We start from the raw sequence: 18,795 nt of genomic DNA on the forward strand, positions 1-18,795 counted from the left end.
CGGAGCCGCCCTGTATGTTAGAGCACTTATAGTGTAGGAAGGCCCCCCATGGTAATTGACAATTGAATCCCCTTTAATAAACAATAACTGCCTTTAATGGACAGTAATTACCTTTTGCATCTCCACCTCTAAAACTGAATAGCGATGGCAATAGGCAATAAAATATTAATATTTTTTATGTTCTAAAATAATAAAAAAAAATTTAAAAATTTCTGATAGAATTTTTAATCTATCTCATCACGTCCATGTGTCATTATCCAAAATTACAATTTTTGTAGATAGATTTCGATAAGATTTTTAACCAATTATGTCGCACAACGTGTCCTTCCATATTTAGAATTGTTGAAAATATTGAAATGTGGTGTAAGGTGGGAGAAAATGGTAAGGTATTTATAGAAAAAAAAAATTATTTTTTGAAATTTTTAATTTTTGTATTAACTTAATTAAGCTGAACCGTTGGATTACAAAAAAATTTGAAATCCAACAGTCCAGATTGTGACACGTGTCCTCCCAAAACATTTCTGTCTTTTTTTTAATTTTTAAAATCGGAAAAATCTGGATCGTTGATCTAGAAATCAAACGATCCAAATTCAACTACTACTTAGAGGGCTGCAACACGGGTCCCACCTCCTGAAATCTTGTCGGTAACGCGCCTCATGCGTGCGTATTATGCACGCACCTAATCCAAATTTTTTAATAACGTGGCTAACATTAGCCTTGCATCACTCCTCCTCAAACGCTCAAAGTCTTGGAATTCCCGTCTGCCCTCTCCCATGGGCTCTCCATAGCCCAATTACCCGATTAGGCTGGAGCTAATTTCGGAGGGAATTGGATTGCAAATGGTGCCTGTCCACAGGTCAAAAGAGCACGGTGGAAGTGCTCTTAACGACTGGTCCCTCTCCCACCAACCCCAGCAGCTATTTGTCTTCACGGATTTGTGGCGTCTTTCTCTCCCACCAAAAACTGAAAAGTAAGTTGAGTAGACCGGCGGCTTCTGAAAAAACATGGGTGTGGCGGCGAAAATAGCACCGTCGATGCTGTCGTCGGACTTCGCTAATTTGGCATCAGAGGCCGAGCGCATGCTCAAATGCGGCGCCGATTGGCTCCACATGGACATCATGGTACGCCCTCAGCCCATCTGTTCTCTTGTCTACGTCCGATGAATTTCAATGTTTTGTCACTAACACCATGTCTAATGTTTGACAAAATTCTCGTACTTTTTGCAGGATGGGTAGGTTTGATTCTTTTTTGTTGCCCTTTTAGTAATTCCCATGAATCTCAAGTGGCTGCAAACGAATTAGGTTTGCTAATTCCTTTTTGTTTAGCTAGTTCATTTACTTGGTTGAATTTTGATACAACGAAGTAGCTAATAGTTACTAAACGAAGACTTGGCGCAAAATCGAGCGCAATGTCGTTCTAGCTGCGCTCTAGAATTCATTCAGCCGACCCCACTTAGGCTTTGTTGTTATTGTTCAAGTCGACTTCTTTGCATAATATATCCATGAAGTTGCTTTCTTTTTCTGTTGTTCTTATGAAACATTTCTTATGTGCTTACTGAAGACATTGTAATTAACTTGTGTTCTATGTTAATCGCAACGTTTGCTTCTCACAAATGTAAATACTAGCGGTCTTGAATTCATTTATGTTTTTTACCAACAGGCACTTTGTCCCGAATTTAACACTCGGTGCTCCGGTCATTCAGAGTTTGAGAAAGCACACAAAGTAACTACCTTGACATTGTTTTATTTTCATTTTTATCGAGCGTAAATGGATGTTGGTGGTATCATTCGTTTATTTTTCTTCGCCTACAGGGCGTATCTTGATTGTCACCTAATGGTCACAAATCCTCTTGATTATGTCGAACCTATGGGAAAAGCCGGTGCTTCAGGTTTTACATTTCATGTTGAAGTATCGAAAGGTTGGCTGTAGTTGGGAATTGAGATGTTCCTATTTTACTTCCATTCCCTGTTCGTGTGGTATTTTCTTGATACAGGAGGGACTTGCTATTTTTCCTTCATTCACTTTCGTCGTCCTTCTTTTTGCAGACAATTGGCAAGAACTTGTTCAAAGAATTAAGTCCAAGGGCATGACGCCAGGTGTGGCATTAAAGCCCGGAACGCCAATTGAAGAAGTTTATCCTCTGGTCTTACTTCTTTCTTTCTTTCTATCTAATTGTTTCTTCTTCCCCCTCCTTTTTTTTGGGTTTTTTTTCAATTTTTGTTTTGTTTTGTTTAGTTGTGTATGTATTGAAGAGGTCGCACTTGGTGCGATGGCAAGTGCCTTCGCCCATGAGCGGTAGGTCTCGGGTTCGAGACTTGGGAGCAGCCTCTCCATAAATGGGGGTAAGGCTAGCCGACATTCACCTCTCCCAGACCCTGCGTAAAGTGGGAACCTTGTGCACTGGGTACGACCTTTTTTTTTTAGTTGTGTATGTATTGATTGGCCAGGCTTACTTGCATGACATTCAATGACCTAAGAAAGAAAATCCGATCTTTAGTCATTGTACGCATTGTTTAGTATTCAGTAGCTGTCTACTCCGGAAATATTTTCGAATGATGTTGTGTTATCCACAGATTGAAGGTGAAAATCATGTGGAAATGGTCCTTGTTATGACCGTAGAACCTGGGTTCGGTGGTCAAAAGTTCATGCCGGAAATGATGGAGAAGGTGCGCACACTGAGACAAAGGTACCCTTCACTAGCTATAGAGGTGAGTTAATTATCCGTTATGTTTCTTCTGAACTTTTCTATATAGAAGTTCTGTTGTTGCATCTCTCGACACACATTTTTTAAGAGTTGGGTTTCCAGGGACAGGTACTAAAGTTGCTTTCAATCTCATGTCACAGGTAGATGGTGGCTTAGGGCCTTCGACGATTGATATGGCAGCTTCAGCCGGAGCCAACTGCATAGTTGCAGGAAGCTCTGTGTTCGGAGCCCCTGAGCCTGCTACAGTAATATCCCTTTTGAGAAGTAGCGTTGAAGGAGTTCAACAAAAAAGTTGATACTGGTATGGGAAACACATCACAATTTGTTTTTTCTTATCAACATATATTTACAGTGCACCTCTATGATCGAATTGTAGTTATCTGCGCTATGAATAATAACATTTGTACTTGTTATCTGCACATTCACTCCATGTATGTTACTTTCTCGAGCGTAATCAGGCTTATGGAATAAAATTACTTGAGCGATGAATTGACACATACAACTTCTTTAACATGACAAAGAACTGCGAGTCTACGATCCTTATTTACAGCTTTTATTTTATACTTGAATATCATGACATCCTGCAGTTGGCAATCCCTTGATACGTTGCATACATTTCTGTCGATCTTTTTTATTTGTTATCGGGTTGCTTGAGGCTATAAACACAACCGTAGTGATGACATGTTCATTGCCTTTAGGGATTTCCCACTTTCTGCGTAAATATGAATGCTGATTTTGGTGTTGCAAATCATCATGGTTTTATCTTTTGAGATCAGCTGTGGGGGGAGAGAGAACAGAATCCCACGTGCTCGGAAATTATTCGTCTTAGTAGTCAGTTATCGAATGGGGTATAAGGTGAATTTGGCCTTACTATGGCCGCCCTGTAAATAGACGTACATGAGACAAAGGATGTCGCTGAGGCGGTATCTCACTCACTGTATTCTGTTTGTACTTTTTTACATGGCGATATGTAATTGATTTGGGATACTAACTCGGTAGCATTTCTGTGCATGAAAAGTTCTCCCTATGAGGGAAAATCTTTATCTGCCTGCATTTGGTATGAATATGGTCTTGTTTGGCCAAAATTGTTTTCTAAGAAAACTTTCTCCAGAAAATCCTGTGTTCCACGTCAGCGCATGTTTATTTATCAAGATTATGTTGTTCTAGAGATATTTTCAGTGTAACCGTCACACGAGGTGGTACATCACATGTTCCTAAAGAAATGATGGGTTATGTGTATTAAAAGGTTAATAATTTAAAAATTAAAAATTTCCACCACTTACATAAAAAAACGTGGTGTACCATTCGTATTCCCGTCACAATTAAAAATTTCTCGTTGTTCTCCTGATCTGTGAAGTATAGAGCACGTGCAGCAGGCATCATATGCGATCTGAACACAATGTTTGCATTTGGCATCCACTATTGAATTGTTACATAAAACTACTTATTTTTTATTCGAGTCCATTTCATGCGAGAGAAAGAAACTACAGTCGGAAGATCTATGAAAACACATAAACTAAGACATAATTAAACACTTAATTACATAATTAATGAAACAGAAAATTGCAAGATCCGATCGATGCCTATGAGAAATGGGGAAATCTAGTTCTTAATTTTTATTAATAAGTTTAATCTCACCTGAGCATGGCAAACGGGTCGTGTTTGTTGTTTTTGTATTGTTTTTGTGTCATACATGTTATTTTAGCTGACCACTTCGTGTCAAACCTTTTATTTTTACGGGTTCTTAATAGATGCCGATAATGACCCAACTCGGTATGAGATTGCATTGTTTCGTGTCGCCTTGATGGGTTATGCAAGTAATTTCCATATCGTGTCATTTACATGTCATAACGGGTTAACCTGTTTCGTTAACGTGTTCGGTGATTCGAGTTAACCTATATTTGGATAGAAACTTGGAACTTGGGCATGCTCCAAAGTCCCAAGTTGGTACTTTGGTCAATCTTTCATTGTTGACCAGGGGAAGTGGTCAGCATGTGTTATCACGTGCCCTTCACTGTTGGGACTCTTCGGTTCATCCATTGCTACCTGTATTTCTTAATCTTGCTTTGAACGAAAAGTGCCTTCCATTATTCGACTTTGGCCCTCTTGGGATGTGCTCGAACTTTTTTTGTGAAATATGGGAATTGCTACTCATACATCCAACTTTATGGTTGGATTTTCCAAACAAATTAACCGAACTGAATCTTAGTTAGACTTGACGGACCAAAAATTTGAGAAATTATTGCGTTCGAAAATCGGATCAGGTAAACTGAATCTTAGTTACATCATATTTGTACCATACTTGACCAATCCCGAAACTACTGAGCACCGGTCAGTGTTATACCGTCAATGATTTCTTATCTTAGTCCCGTTGTCACCCACAAGAATTTCTCCAGAAAGGTTACAACAACAACAATAAAGCTTTATCCCACCAAGTGAGGTCGGTTGTATGAATCCTAAAACGCCACTGAGCTCGGTTTTGTGTCAAGTCATTCATTAGCTCAAAATACTCCAATATTTTCTTAGAGGCTCTTTCTAAGTCTTCCTAAATCTTCTTTTATCACTTTTACCCTGACCCTAATTTCTTGAGAGAGTCTAATTGAGAGAATTCACAACATCAGTGTGTTCCAATGTTCCACTACCTCATTGTGTACACGCTTATTGGTTTCATCTCTAAGCTATGACTGAAAACGAATATTTGATCTATTGGTGAAGGGTGTTGGTTGTCAACCTAGGTTGTTCATAACCAACTTGACCTATCAATAACACGTAGGCCTTTATTTCATGCCTCACTTTTAACCTGCATCGCTGTCTCTTCCATTGTATTTCAGTTCATTTTTATCCTCAAATTTCTCCAAATCTTGCATCATTTTTATCCCTACTGATGTTGCCTGCCTGCCAATTTAGCTTCTTCCATCTTTTCATTCCGAAAGCTTAAATGATTCACGTTTGTTCTTTCGTTTGTATCGAAAATGTCAATATTTGTATGAATTATGTGGATAATATTTGATTGCACACGATTGCTATTGACATGTTACCTGCCTATGTTACCTATAGCTTATCAACACTATATCAAATATTTCGTCGTTTTAAGTAACTAATGAGCATCTTGTTTAGATAATAACTGCTTGTGATCAGTGTTAATTGCTAAATGACGGATTATGTATCAATAACACGTCTTATCCAGAGAAAAGTGTATCTGATAAGTGGCATTTGGAACTTGGGGATAAGTAGCTGCCCATTAGCTAGCATTTGGTAATGGAGGATGGATGGATTAGCCCAAGGTAAGGACTAAGTAAACAGCTGGAATCAGAGGGATTAATATATACAAATTCCTTGCCATCCCCAAGAATCTTGTTCATGAACAACTTTGGTAAAATTCTCCCGTTCAAATTTCTAAATTATATTTGTATAGATCCAAAATATTCACTCCCTCAAAGTGTTTTTAAACTCTATTTATTTTTTATAGGCTCGTGTGGAACTGAGTGGTCAGCTTAGTGGTTCATCGGCATGGCTGCCGCAGCTGCTTCTTCCTTCCTATTTTTCTTCTCGCTTCTAACTGTCTCTGCATTTGAACAAAAACCACACAACATTTTGAGCTGCGAGTCCACGTCTCCCGACGCTTCCGGCTACTACTGCAACGCTACAAATGCATCATCTGTAGAGAACAAGTGTGCAACTTTTGCGATTCTTCGCACCAACGCGTACTACTCCTCTCTCTCCAATCTGAGCTCGTACTTGGGCATCAGTCCGTTTGTGATAGCAGACGCGAACGGATTTTCAGCTGACACGGAGTTTCTTCCTAAAGACGAGCTTTTGTTGATACCGATTGATTGTAAGTACGGCAATGGTGGTGTTTTTTGTGCCGAGTTGACAAGGACTAGTGTGAAAGGTGAGAGCTTTTATGGCATTGCTCAGTCACTAGAGGGCTTGACAACCTGCAGAGCTATTCGAGAGAGGAATCCAGGCGTTTCGCCATGGGGGCTTGCTGATAAGCTTCAGTTGGTGATCCCCTTGAGATGTGCTTGTCCTTCTTCATCATCTCGACTTGTGACACGATCAAGACTCTTGATTTCATATCCTGTGAGTGAAGGCGACACGATTTCTGATTTGGCTGTTAAGTTCAATACAACACAAGAAGCTATCATATCTGCAAATAACAGATCATTCAAAAGCGTTAGACCCGAAAGTTTGACACCTCTTACATCTCTTCTGATTCCGCTTGAAGGAAAACCTATACTCGGTCCCCTAGGAAAACCCCGGGAACCCAATTTGCGCCTTCCAGCAGCTAGCATCCCTGCAGTTAGTCCCCACAAGAAGAAGGCGAAAATGAACCAGATTGGATTGTATGTCGCGCTTAGCGGAGTCGTTGTTGGAGCCAGCATTGCGGTCGCGGCAGCATTCTTGCTATTTCAGATGAAGAAAAAGAAAAAGACTTCACCAAAAGGATGTGATGTGGATCTGCAACAGCTCAGCCTAAGTGTGAGGACAACAAGTGACAAAAAAGTCTCGTTTGAGGGATCACAAGCTACTTTTGACGGTCAGATCATCGAGACAACCACGCCGCGAAAGGTTCTGGTGGAGATGTATAAAATTGAGGAGCTGAGCAGAGCAACCGAGGACTTCAGTTCCGGCAACCACATTGAAGGATCTGTGTACCATGGCCGCCTAACCGGGAAGAACTTGGCAGTAAAGCGCATACAGCCAGATACAATTTCGAAGATTGAGTTTGGTCTTTTTCATGATGCCATTCATCATCACCCCAACATAATGAGGCTGTTGGGAACTTGCTTGAGGCCAGAGGGGCAAGAATCGTTTCTGGTTTTCGAGTATGCGAATAATGGATCTTTGAAGGACTGGCTCCATGGCGGATTGGCAATCAAAAACCAGTTCATTGCGTCGTGCTATTGTTTCTTGACGTGGAGCCAAAGGCTGAGGATATGTCTTGACGTAGCCATGGCATTGCAGTACATGCACCACATTATGAACCCCCCTTATGTCCATCGTAATGTAAAGAGCCGAAACATTTTCCTCGACGAAGAATTCAACGCAAAGATTGGGAATTTCGGCATGGCAAAGTGTGCTGAAAATGACTCCGACGATCAACATTGTAGTCCAACCAGCCCTGCCGCGTCTTGGAGCCTGGGTTACATGGCACCCGAATATGTTCACCAGGGTGTGATTTCTTCAAGCATTGATATTTTCGCATATGGCATCGTGTTGCTGGAGGTCTTGTGTGGACAAACGCCAATAAGCAGGCCGGGCGCTGATGGAGAAGAAAACTTTTACCTCTCAGAGAAGATCAAATCCGTGTTGCATTTGGACAATGCAGAGGAGTTAAGAGAGTGGATGGACAGCGCGTTGGGGGATAACTATTCGTTCGACGCAGCTGTCACACTGGCAAATCTAGCCAGGGCCTGCGTCGACGAAGACCCTAGTTTGAGGCCTAGTGCAGGGGAAGTTGTCCACAAGTTGTCGCGATTGGTGGAGGAGTCGAAAAGCGTGGAGGGGGAGAATATTTTGATCAGTGAGAGCTCTTGTAAGCCGCTGGTGAAGGCGGCGGCGGCAAACAATGTGTGAACAAAGCATTGGGAGGATGCATTGCAAACAGAAGACATGTTTATTGGTGCATGTCACAGGGTTCTTCTGCTTGTATATATATGTAACATCTTTGTCTCCTCGAATAATAAATGGCATTGGTACTACTAGGCACTAGCTACTTAGTTTATTGGTGCAGAGCTTCAATGGTGGTTGGTTCTATATATACATGATTTCTTATTGCTTTGTTGTATAGGAGCATGTGCTGCATTTACTATCTCATTCAAACATCAGTCAATTGAAATTCAAACCCGAGCTAACAAGGTCGTTCGTTTTGCGATTATCAGAAAGGGAACGTCTATCGTATATGTAGCTTTATCCTTATTTTGTAAAGAAGTTGTTTTCATGACTCGAACCTGTGACGTTTCGATCACAAAGTAGCAACCTTTCCATTGCGCCGAAGCTTTCATATTTCAAAATATTGAACAATAGAAGACCCTCTTGCACATGGGATGCATGTCGTGGTCATTGTATCCCAGACAACGACAAAATGTAAGATAAGCAAGTTAAAAATACATAACAATGCATGATTGACTTAAAAGTACCGTAACTAGTACAAAATTTCCGATTAGTCAAGCATGAGGTAGACAATTGAAACTGCATGAACAAGGAGTAACACCAACCCTTGTAAAGAGAGAAAAAGTAGACGACTTAGTAGAAAAGCATTTTTTCAATACAAAAATGCAATATTCTAAACTAATTTGTACATATAAATAGGCGATTCGAACTCAGTAACAAAAGAGTAGAAACAATGTTCTGATGAACCGGCCTAATCCAAATACGCAGTATAGAAGCAAATGAACGAATGTAACAATCTCTGTCTCAGGTTAGATTTGCTGAAAACAGCACTAGAGCCGTAAAACCAAGCAACAGCGAATGAACAAAAATTACAGAAGTAGCAAAAACAAACCAAAATCACACTTCATATCTACACCATCCATCAAAACATCATGACCTTAAACTCATCAAAATTGAGCACCCCATCGCCGTTGAGATCAAACCTAGCAATCATGTTCTTGCACTCGTCGACGCTCTTGGACTCGCCGAGCCTACTCAGCATCCTCTTAAGACTCTTGGGCGTAATGCACCCACTCCCGTCCATCACGTACATCTTAAAAGCCTCCTTCAAGACACTAACCTTCTCTTCGTCGCATCCTCCGTCGACGAACTTGACAAAGTCATCCAACCCCAGCAGCCCGTCGCCGTCCGAGTCTAGGTACTCCACCGCCACCTCCGCCTCCGTCAGCGAGAGCTCGCCGCCTATCGCCCCGACACACTGTTGCAGCTCAATAGGTGATATCTTTCCGTCTCCGTTGCCATCAAACTGCTTGAAAACGCGCTCGTATTGTGCTACTTTATCCATTGCTAGAAACCTTTTTTCTTTCTGGAAGTTGTGTTCTTGGTTCTTGGTTCTTGGTTCTGGGTTAAATATATGAGACAATGCGCGTGTCGTGGTTGACCAACCGGCTTGATGGTACTTCAGTGCGTAGGTGGTACTTTCGTAAATAACGTGTGCAAGACTATGTTTTGTAGAACAATATTTTTATTTAAGAAAATATTTGAGCTAAATATTATTAAATATCGAATTCAACATATTTCTGAGTTAAATTTAATATTTTTAACTTACAAATGAAAAAAAATATTACTTAACTGGTTTGTAGATAATTTTACATGTTTAAAAAATAAATAATTTGTCGAACAAATAATTGTCACGTAACAAGTTGTAGACAAACAAAACATTTATTATTCCAACAATTTTCTGTATATAAGGAATATAAAAAAACGGCCAAATTAAAACAAAAACGTGACAACAGAGGAGTTGTTGGTTTACTGCACTGCACACAGATTGGATTTTAGACTTTATTGACCGACTGACTTTAATTCGAGCTTTCTGGAAGCAGCTCGAAGCAAAAGATTTTTTTGGATGCCATCTGTCGCCAACCGCCAAAAACCACCTCAACCACCAGAAGAAATATACGAAAGTGGGAAGCAACTTCCTTGAATTTAAATTCTAGCTCTTTGGATAGCCACTATCTAGAGAAAAACCTATATAAAATAATAATAATAATAATTGTCAACAGCCGACTTTGGCTGTTAATTTTGGAGTTGGTGACAATCTCTCTTGGTTTTTTTTTTCTTCTTCTGTGTTTCTATTTAGTTATGGTTGCCCTTTCGTTGTCACAAGAAGAGTTTTCGTGATTAAGGTCATTGTCTTGCTCTAGCGAGAAAAGTCTTTGTGATGGCTATGATTACAAATCAAATTTAGATATTTAAGCAGTGGCTATTGTTCACAGTTAAGGTTGGTTTTTGTTTTAGTTTGTGCACACAACGAAGAACTATGAAGAGAAAACTCGACATTTGTTGGAGGTGGCTCATAGCAGTATATTTTTGCTAACAATTACAAGATCATTAGAGGTGGTGCAGTTTTTTCTCATGATGTTGTTATGGTGAATCTATGATTTGCAGGGTTGTTATCTTTCTTGTGGTTCGACAATTATATTGTCTTTATAATGGTTTGTAATTGTAAATTTATGTGGTTTTTTTAGCCACTGTAACCTCTTAATTATGTTCGACATGCTTGTTCTCTATACCTTCCCGATTGTTTCTTTATAAATTCTTATTATCTTAAAAAAATACATTCTAGATCTTTGGTTTGGTGGTGATTCTATTCAGATTTCTAAACGGTTTCTTTATCCACTAGTGCCTAAATATTTGATACAAGTAGCTACTTGTTCTGTTTTTTAATCTTATAAAGGCTCACCTATAAAAACTTGGGAACTTTAATGAAAAGTGTCGAAAAACTATATTTTTACATTAAAAAGTTAATTCTGGTACTATTCATTTTACCTTCTATTTTGTCCTTATTGTTAAAACTCAAAGTTTTCAAGCCATTTTCATTAGTTTTTCTTAAAAACTTAGGAAAACTAATGAAAAAGGCTTAAAAACTATGAGTTTTAACGATAAGGATAAAATAAGGGGTAAAATGAATACTACCATGATTGACTTTTTAGTGTAGTTAAAATAAACAGTACCGAGAGTTTTTCATTAAAGTTGTTTCAAAACTCTGGGTCAACCCGTGGTTAGTTTGACTATTCAACGTCAATAAGTATCTCGATATGTTATCAACTATTTTATGTAGATATGTTCAGATATACTTATCAACTATCCACGTAGATATCCATATTATTAATAATATCGAGATACCCGGATTAAGTATGCTATCATCTTTCTAATTTGAACATTCTTGACTTTTTTTCTCAACTGCTTGCACAATTTCTAATTTAGTTGATTTTTATTTTATAATTAATCTTTAAAGGGTGAATCAAAAAATAAATATTCCAATTATTGGGTAACAATGAAAGAAGATAAAGATAGCTAAAATGAGAAGAACCGATCAGGAAGGTCATATATCTATAAAAGTTTAGGTAAAAAATAAATGACAATGTAACAACATCTTATTTCGTGGTAGGACAAGCCACGTGATCAAGCCGTCACACTCAAATTCTGTCTAGATGGTTGTCCCAAAAAACTTCTAATGACAAAACTAGTAGCTCCCACAAGTTCTAACACACACACACACAAAACCCCATCACATGTCCAAACCTTAAGCGTTGGAACTTGGAAGCGAAAGAAAATCAAGACAATAACAAATTGATACAACTATTTAGGAGGATGATAAAACTGATGAATTGCATATACAGTCTGCAACATTGTGAGCACCAGCAGAATAAACGCAGCGACCAAAGAAATAATCGCCCACGGCGAACCGAAATGCTCGCGCCTCAGCTTTTCCATCCACTTGTTCCAGTCAGTCTTGTAATACTTGTTCACTTCGTTGCAAAGTCCCTCGTAGTAAAATCCGATGACCATCGTGTCGTTGTACAGCTCGTTGAAGAACCGCGCAGCGTCTTCCGGGCTCAGCCAGTTCACCAGTATTCCCATATCGCAAAGAAGGTCGATGTCCTTGCTCGAATCGATGAGATTATCCATCAGGACGGCGTAAGATGTTACCTTGTGGGGGCGGCTGTGACAGCATTGCTCGAAGGCGATGAGGTTCCTGAAGAGCGGCCCTGTCGTCTCGTCGATTCCTAGTGGTGGAATGGTGAACACCCCGTTTTCGAAATTTATGTTCATTATGCAATCCGAGGTTTTGAAACTTTTTTGGAATTTAATGCCGGCTTCGGACAGAGTTGTCGCGTTTGGAACCCTCTGCGGCGGCGGTCTCTCCTCGCTCTGCTGTTGGTCATCATTCCCTACTTTTCGTTTGCAGCCTAAACCTTCTTCTTTACACGGGAAAACGATCCAGGTTCTTATGAGATCGAGTATGTGCAGGGGTTCGTGAGGGAGATTCAGACACGGTTTGAAAATAAAATCGTCTGCCACGGATTGTTTGAAGAAGTTGAGGACAAGGTCGGGGAGGGAGGCGGCATTTCCTTCGGAAGTAGTATTCTTCACGGCGGTTAAATTGTATAACCGCTCGAGAACAAACCATGGCAGCTGATTTTCTAGCAGGAGAAGATCATGGAAAAGATATTGCGGCATGCAGGAGACATTGAAAACAGGGTCGTTCTCGTCTCGTTGATCGACGGAAAATCCTTTTCGAAAGAGTTCGATTAGGAAGCATCCGTCGATTATCATCATCTCAATGAAGTCTTTCTTGTTGAAATGATCCAATGGCTCTGCGTAACAATCACGAGCGCGCTTCTTGAAATCCACGACACCTGTGATCAAGTTTGCCAAAGTTATGTTTGCGTCTGCGAGAAGGCACTGTAAGTACCAGCGCTTCACCTTTTCCATGAGTTGGAATTTATCGCCACCGCGGCCTCGGTGAAGGGGTCCGATTGAGACGATATCAGGTTCGTATGCCTGTATTTTTTTTTCGCCGAATCGGATGGGGAACTCTGAATATGCAGCACGATGCTGGCAATGGCGAATGGTTGAGAAGCTTTGCTCCGATGGTGTTAGTCAATTCTTCAACGATACCGTCAGTGTCTATATGTATGGATTCCGCGGAATTATTATCATCAACTTTGCGACTTTCTCTCTTATGTTTAGTGGCGAATCTACCAAAGGACGAGGAGTGGCAGCATGAGACGGGAATCAAGGCGGGGAGCTGTAAATCCCCTTCTCTCTCGTCGGAATACAGGGCAACTGTAATACTTGGTTGTGGCTCGTGCATCGTCTTGGTCGAATTTGCAGAGGAAGGGCGATAGTTTGGTTGGATTTGCAGAGGAATGACGAAGACGGAGGAGAGAGGTTTGAGGAATGAGTATTTTTTATTGAACAAGACTTGGCTGCTGAAGAATGAGCAGCCCGCCTGCTGAGAGCAGGGTTGGACATCTGTTCAAGTTATGATCTTTTTAGTCACAACTTGAACATGTGTTGGCCATGACAGGCTTTCAGCAGGGGTTGCTGATTCTTTCAGCAGCCAAGTTAAATCTTTTTTTATTAGTTAGCCCAGCTGGCTTCTTGTGTTTTTGGAAAGAATATTATGGAAAGAACTTGGCTCAGCAGCCGACCTTGCTTACAATCAATCCGGAATGGACATGTATCCAAGTTTCTTATTAAAAAATCAAAATTTAGACACGTGTTTATCCTGAATTGGTTGTAAACATGACCGGCTGCTGAATTTACAGCAGCCAAGTTGTGTTGGAATATTATTTTCTATACTAAAACCTAGTGGAAAATCACTGTTCACTAACAGTGCTACCTGGTTTTGCCCCTGATCTAACACACGGTTTTCAGCCTTTTAATTCCTATTGGTGATGCTGACAGCATGTTCTGGTTTACATATGTCACGTGTTGATCATCCTCTTCCATTTAAGAGACAGACAGAGGAAAAGGTGGATGCATTGCAGTTGCCTGGTGGCAGTAACCAAAGCCCAACCCGGTTGGCCTCCACCGTTCATCATGTGAGAGGGGCGACTGTTCACCAGCAGTGAATTCTCAAAGCTGGCCTTCCATTCCTTCCTTGACGGGTCTTTTTTCCCTCCCTGCTGCAGAAAAATGATCTCCTTGTCCTCATTATTATCCTTCTTTTTTTCGAGATTCTTCCGCTCTTTGGCCACATGTTGATCATCCTGTGTATCTTTTTTTTCATTCGGACTCCCTCTTCGATTACAGCGTTTTTTCCTTGACTAATTCACACCTGGCAGCAATGGTACATGCATTTCCACCGAAAAATAATTAAAAAACCTTACCTGTTCCACACCTTAACACCAAAAAATAATTAAAAAAACCAAAAAAAGATAGAAAAGGAGAAAAAGGAAGAGAGAGAAACAAAAGCTGAGCATGGATTGTGAGAGAGGGCGTCCATCACCAGAAAAAAAATTAATTAAAAAACACAACATCATGGCATCTGGAACAGTTCCCCACCACTGTTCATCACCTCCTCTTCAATCATCCTGTTCAAGCGTTGATCATTGTTGAAGGGCTCTGCTTCGACTCCTTCTCGATTTTGGAGTAGGACTTTTTTTTCTCAACTGCAATGTCGCATAATTTCTAATTTAGTTGATTTCTTTTATAATTAATCTTTAAATGATGAATCCAAAAATAAATATTCCGATCATCGAGTAACACTGAAGGAAGATAAAGAGAGCCACAATGAGAAGGACCGATCAAGGTCTTATATCTATATTAGTTTAGGTAGAAGATAAATAACAATGTAATAACATCTTATTTCGTGATAGGACAAGCCACGTGATCAAGCCGTCACACCCAAATTCTGTCTACATGGTTGTCCCAAAAAACTTCAAATGACAAAACTTGTAGCTCTCACAAGTTCTAACACACACAAAAACCCATCACATGTCCAAACCTTAAGCGTTGGAAGCGAAAGAAAATCAAGACAAATAACAAATTGATACAACTATTTAGGAGGATGATAATACTGATGAATTGCATATACAGTCTGCAACATTGTGAGCACCAGCAGAATAAACGCAGCGACCAAAGAAATAATCGCCCACGGCGTACCGAAATGCTCGCGCCTCAGCTTTTCCATCCACTTGTTCCAGTCAGTCTTGTAATACTTGTTCACTTCGTTGCAAAGTCCCTCGTAGTAAAATCCGATGACCGCCGTGTCGTTGTACAGCTCGTTGAACAACCGCGCAGCGTCTTCCGGGCTCAGCCAGTTCACCAGTATTCCCATCTCGCAAAGAAGGTCGATGTCCTTGCTCGAATCGATGAGATTATCCATCAGGACGGCGTAAGATGTTATCTTGTGGAGGCGGCTGTGACAGCATTGCTCGAAGGCGATGAGGTTCCTGAAGAGAGGCCCCGTCCGCTCGTCGATTTCTAGTGGTGGAATCGTGAACACCCCGTTTTCGAACTTTATGTTCATTATGCCGTCCGGGGTTTTGAAGCTTCTTTGGAATTTAATGCCGGCTTCGGACAGAGTTGTCACGTTTGGAACCCCCTGCGGCAGCTCTCTCTCCTTGCTCTGCTGTTGGTCTTCACCCTCTTCTTTTCGTTTGGAGCCTAAATCTTCAAACGGGACAACGATCACGGTTCTTATGAGATCGAGTATGTGCAGGGGTTCGGGAGGGACATTCGGACTCGGTTTGAAAATAAAAATATCATCGTCCGCCACGGATTGTCTGAAGAAGTTGAGGACAAGGTCGGTGAGGGAGGAGGCATTTCCTTCGGAAGTAGTATTCTTCACGGCGGTTAAATTGTATAACCGCTCGAGAACAAACCATGGCAGCTGATTTTCTAGCAGGAGAAGATCATGGTAAAGATATGGCAGCATGCAGGTCACATTGAAAACGGGGTCGTTCTCGTCTTGTCGATTGACGGAAAGTGCTTTACGAAATAGTTCGATTAGGAAGCATCCGTCGATTACCATCATCTCAACGAAGTCTTTCTTGTTGAAATGATCCAATGGCTCTGCGTAACAATCACGAGCGCGCTTGTTGAAATCCACGACACCCGTGATCAAGTTTTTCAAAGTTATGTTTGCGTCTGCGAGAAGGCACTGCAAGTACCAGCGCTTCACCTTTTCCATGAGTTGGAATTGATCGCCACCGCGGCCTCGGTGAAAGGGCCCGATTGAGACGATATCAGGTTCGTATGCCTGTATTTTTTGTCGCCGAATCTGATGGGGAACTCTGAATATGCAGCAGGATGCTGGCAATGGCGAATGGTTGAGAAGCTTTGCTCCGATGGTGTTTGTCAATTCTTCAACGATACCATCAGTGTCTATACAAACGGATTCCATAGAAGTACTATCGTCGACTTCGCCACTTTCTCTCTCACTTTCCATGACTATATATTTTCAAAAATCCTGAAACAAATTGCAAATGAAACAAATTCTGAAGTATTTTTAGAAACCAGTTATAGGCATTCATACATTTCCGATAATCACAGTTTGACAAGTGTGCCGAACAATGAAATAAAATGGGAAGATAACGGAAACATGTACCTGAAAATCAAGCAAATGCAGTAATGCAGGACGTTAGAATAAAGAGATCCAGTATGGTGGTCATATAGTCTTTCGTCATACGCAAAGGGAAAGTTCAGTGAACATTAAAGTTACAAAGGCAGTACAGACATGCTTCTTTTGCTTTGCAGAACCAAAGAACAATTCTCGCTCTTTAATAATGTACTTTAATTTTAAGTAAAAATTTAACCAAGACATGACCATGCGTCCTGATGAATCCAATCCTCAAAGGAAGTATATACAGTGTCAGTGAGATTGCCTTCATTGTCTTTGAGGAAGGAATTTCAAAAGTTGCTGGCTTATCTGTCTTTCGGAGTAAGATCTCTCCCCGCCAAATTCTCCTCCCTTTCAATCTCCTCCTATATGAATGATGACGATTAAATCACGTCAACATCTTGTGTTGAATTCTTTATAGAGAAAAAAACAAAATGAAAAGCGAGAGAGAGGGAATGGGAGGGGAGACGATTTGGAGGGGAGAGAATTTCAAAAGTTGCAGCCATCGATTTGTCATGTGGATACGAATACTTGTGAGTTAGGCTACATTGCTAATGGTTTAGTTTGCATGTATAGCGTTGGTTTCGAAATTATCGCTTTGTGGAACTCGTCAATTCAAACGTTCAAGAAGATTCCCTTGACAACTTTTGACACGAAAGCTGAACATATGCTGCATAGTTTCGGGCATTGAAAAGTTGTTGAATAGAATACTACTGGCATATCAATTAAATGTCGTTGACACACTAAAAATTTAATCAATCCAACCACTTAATTTAGAAAACTTATTATTTCCCGATTTTCTAAAATTTAATGGCATATAATTTGATATAAGTTCTTTTTTTTGTAAATTTTTTATCAGGATTAGTCCAATTTTGTATTATTGTTTAAGAGTGCGGTTAAGCCCATCCCAGTGTCTTATTTTCACATCCACTATAAAATGATACTCTTATTGACAAATTTATCCTAGTACAAAATGACATTTAAAGACCTAAAGACCAACCAATCATGTCTTGCCACATAATTAATAGTTATATTGATTCTTTTTAAACAAATTATTAGTTATACTGATAAAAAAAACCTAAAATATCATAAATAAGAAAAAGAAAAAAAATATCATGAACCCCACAAGCTTTACTGGGGAAGGAAGTTCATAAATTAAACTTATCAGGAAGATGGTGAATTCGGACTTGACAAAGCAAAGCCTCGAGGCTCGCAATAAAGCGGTGTGGAAGGTGTGATCAAGCTTCACCAGAGAATAGAGCAAGTTAGTCTTCAAGATTATTATAATGTTGAGATAGATTAGGAGAGAAGCTCATAGTCCAAATTACATTAGGGGACTCATGGATCCAACACTCGTTGAACTCCGATCGTGTTTGGTGTTTTGGAACAATTTGGATACCTACCATATACTGAATTTGGAGGAATTTGATGGTAGGGAGAGCCAATGCATCACTAAACTATGAGTGAGGCTTTTCCAATTTAATCACACTCTATCTTGTGTGGTCAGAATTCAAATTGGAAATGATAGAAATTGGGTACTGGACCGGTTTTTGAGATACGGTGGTGTTGCGATGGTTGCAATAGAGGAGGGGCGCTTGGTAGTGACGATTCTACAAATTTTATGGGGAAAGGGCTGATGCTGGTGATATTTAGAGTTCTTGGGTATTTTCATTTAGTGATAATTGTTTTTTTTTTTAATTTGTAATAATTTTTTAAAGCAAGAAAAATTTGAAAAAGAAATATGTAGGGTTATTTTGGAAATAATGGTGAGTGGGAAAAGAGTTGATGTATTTTTTCACTTTTTATGGTGAGTGTAAATATAAGATGGGTGGGGAAATAAGACATTAGAGTAAGCAAATCACCACTCTTGTTTAAATAGATCCGATAACTCCACCTAAAGTTAATTTTATTTTGTACCAAATTTACCCCTTAGGCTTATAAATTGGGAAGAGAATCCAATCTACTTTGTGGAGATCATAAGGATTCTCAAATCCTAGTCATTCATAGTATATTGTACGATTAGTTTTCGTCAGAATCCAATAGATCCGACAAAATCCTA

General features: G+C 40.0%; 5 protein-coding genes across 6 annotated transcripts; 2 read left to right on the forward strand and 3 right to left on the reverse strand.

The window, feature by feature from the left end:
- Nucleotides 1–778: 778 nt before the first annotated feature.
- Nucleotides 779–3,193, forward strand: LOC103404212 (ribulose-phosphate 3-epimerase, cytoplasmic isoform-like). The gene is made up of 7 exons (XM_008343100.4): nt 779–1,121; nt 1,227–1,231; nt 1,660–1,722; nt 1,812–1,918; nt 2,046–2,143; nt 2,574–2,708; nt 2,845–3,193. Exons 1-7 carry the CDS (start codon nt 1,005–1,007, stop codon nt 2,998–3,000), a joined length of 681 nt encoding a protein of 226 aa, XP_008341322.1. The 5' UTR covers nt 779–1,004; the 3' UTR covers nt 3,001–3,193.
- Nucleotides 3,194–5,857: 2,664 nt separating this feature from the next.
- Nucleotides 5,858–8,482, forward strand: LOC103404210 (protein LYK2-like). 2 transcript variants are annotated; one of them, XM_029097606.2, is made up of 2 exons: nt 5,858–5,988; nt 6,174–8,482. In XM_029097606.2, the coding sequence occupies exon 2, from the start codon at nt 6,215–6,217 to the stop codon at nt 8,282–8,284; it is 2,070 nt and encodes a 689-aa protein (XP_028953439.2). In that variant the 5' UTR covers nt 5,858–5,988; nt 6,174–6,214; the 3' UTR covers nt 8,285–8,482. The 2 variants fall into 2 exon arrangements, with proteins under 2 accessions (XP_028953439.2, XP_008341321.3); XM_008343099.4 differs by having other exon boundaries at nt 5,864–6,077.
- A 471-nt stretch (nt 8,483–8,953) lies between these two features.
- LOC103404209 (putative calcium-binding protein CML19) lies at nt 8,954–9,785 on the reverse strand. The gene has a single exon (XM_008343098.4). The coding sequence runs from the start codon at nt 9,663–9,665 to the stop codon at nt 9,243–9,245; it is 423 nt and encodes a 140-aa protein (XP_008341320.3). The 5' UTR covers nt 9,666–9,785; the 3' UTR covers nt 8,954–9,242.
- A 2,177-nt stretch (nt 9,786–11,962) lies between these two features.
- Nucleotides 11,963–13,481, reverse strand: LOC103404208 (UPF0481 protein At3g47200-like). The gene is made up of 2 exons (XM_070816996.1): nt 13,286–13,481; nt 11,963–13,203 (listed from the first exon to the last, which is right to left on the reverse strand). The coding sequence occupies exons 1-2, from the start codon at nt 13,479–13,481 to the stop codon at nt 11,963–11,965; spliced, it is 1,437 nt and encodes a 478-aa protein (XP_070673097.1).
- Nucleotides 13,482–14,906: 1,425 nt separating this feature from the next.
- Nucleotides 14,907–17,071, reverse strand: LOC103404207 (UPF0481 protein At3g47200-like). The gene is made up of 2 exons (XM_008343096.4): nt 16,725–17,071; nt 14,907–16,586 (listed from the first exon to the last, which is right to left on the reverse strand). Exon 2 carries the CDS (start codon nt 16,563–16,565, stop codon nt 15,171–15,173), a length of 1,395 nt encoding a protein of 464 aa, XP_008341318.3. The 5' UTR covers nt 16,566–16,586; nt 16,725–17,071; the 3' UTR covers nt 14,907–15,170.
- Between the last annotated feature and the right edge of the window lie 1,724 nt (nt 17,072–18,795).

This window comes from Malus domestica, chromosome 17, assembly GCF_042453785.1.
Source record: "Malus domestica chromosome 17, GDT2T_hap1".
Lineage (NCBI taxonomy): Eukaryota > Viridiplantae > Streptophyta > Magnoliopsida > Rosales > Rosaceae > Malus > Malus domestica.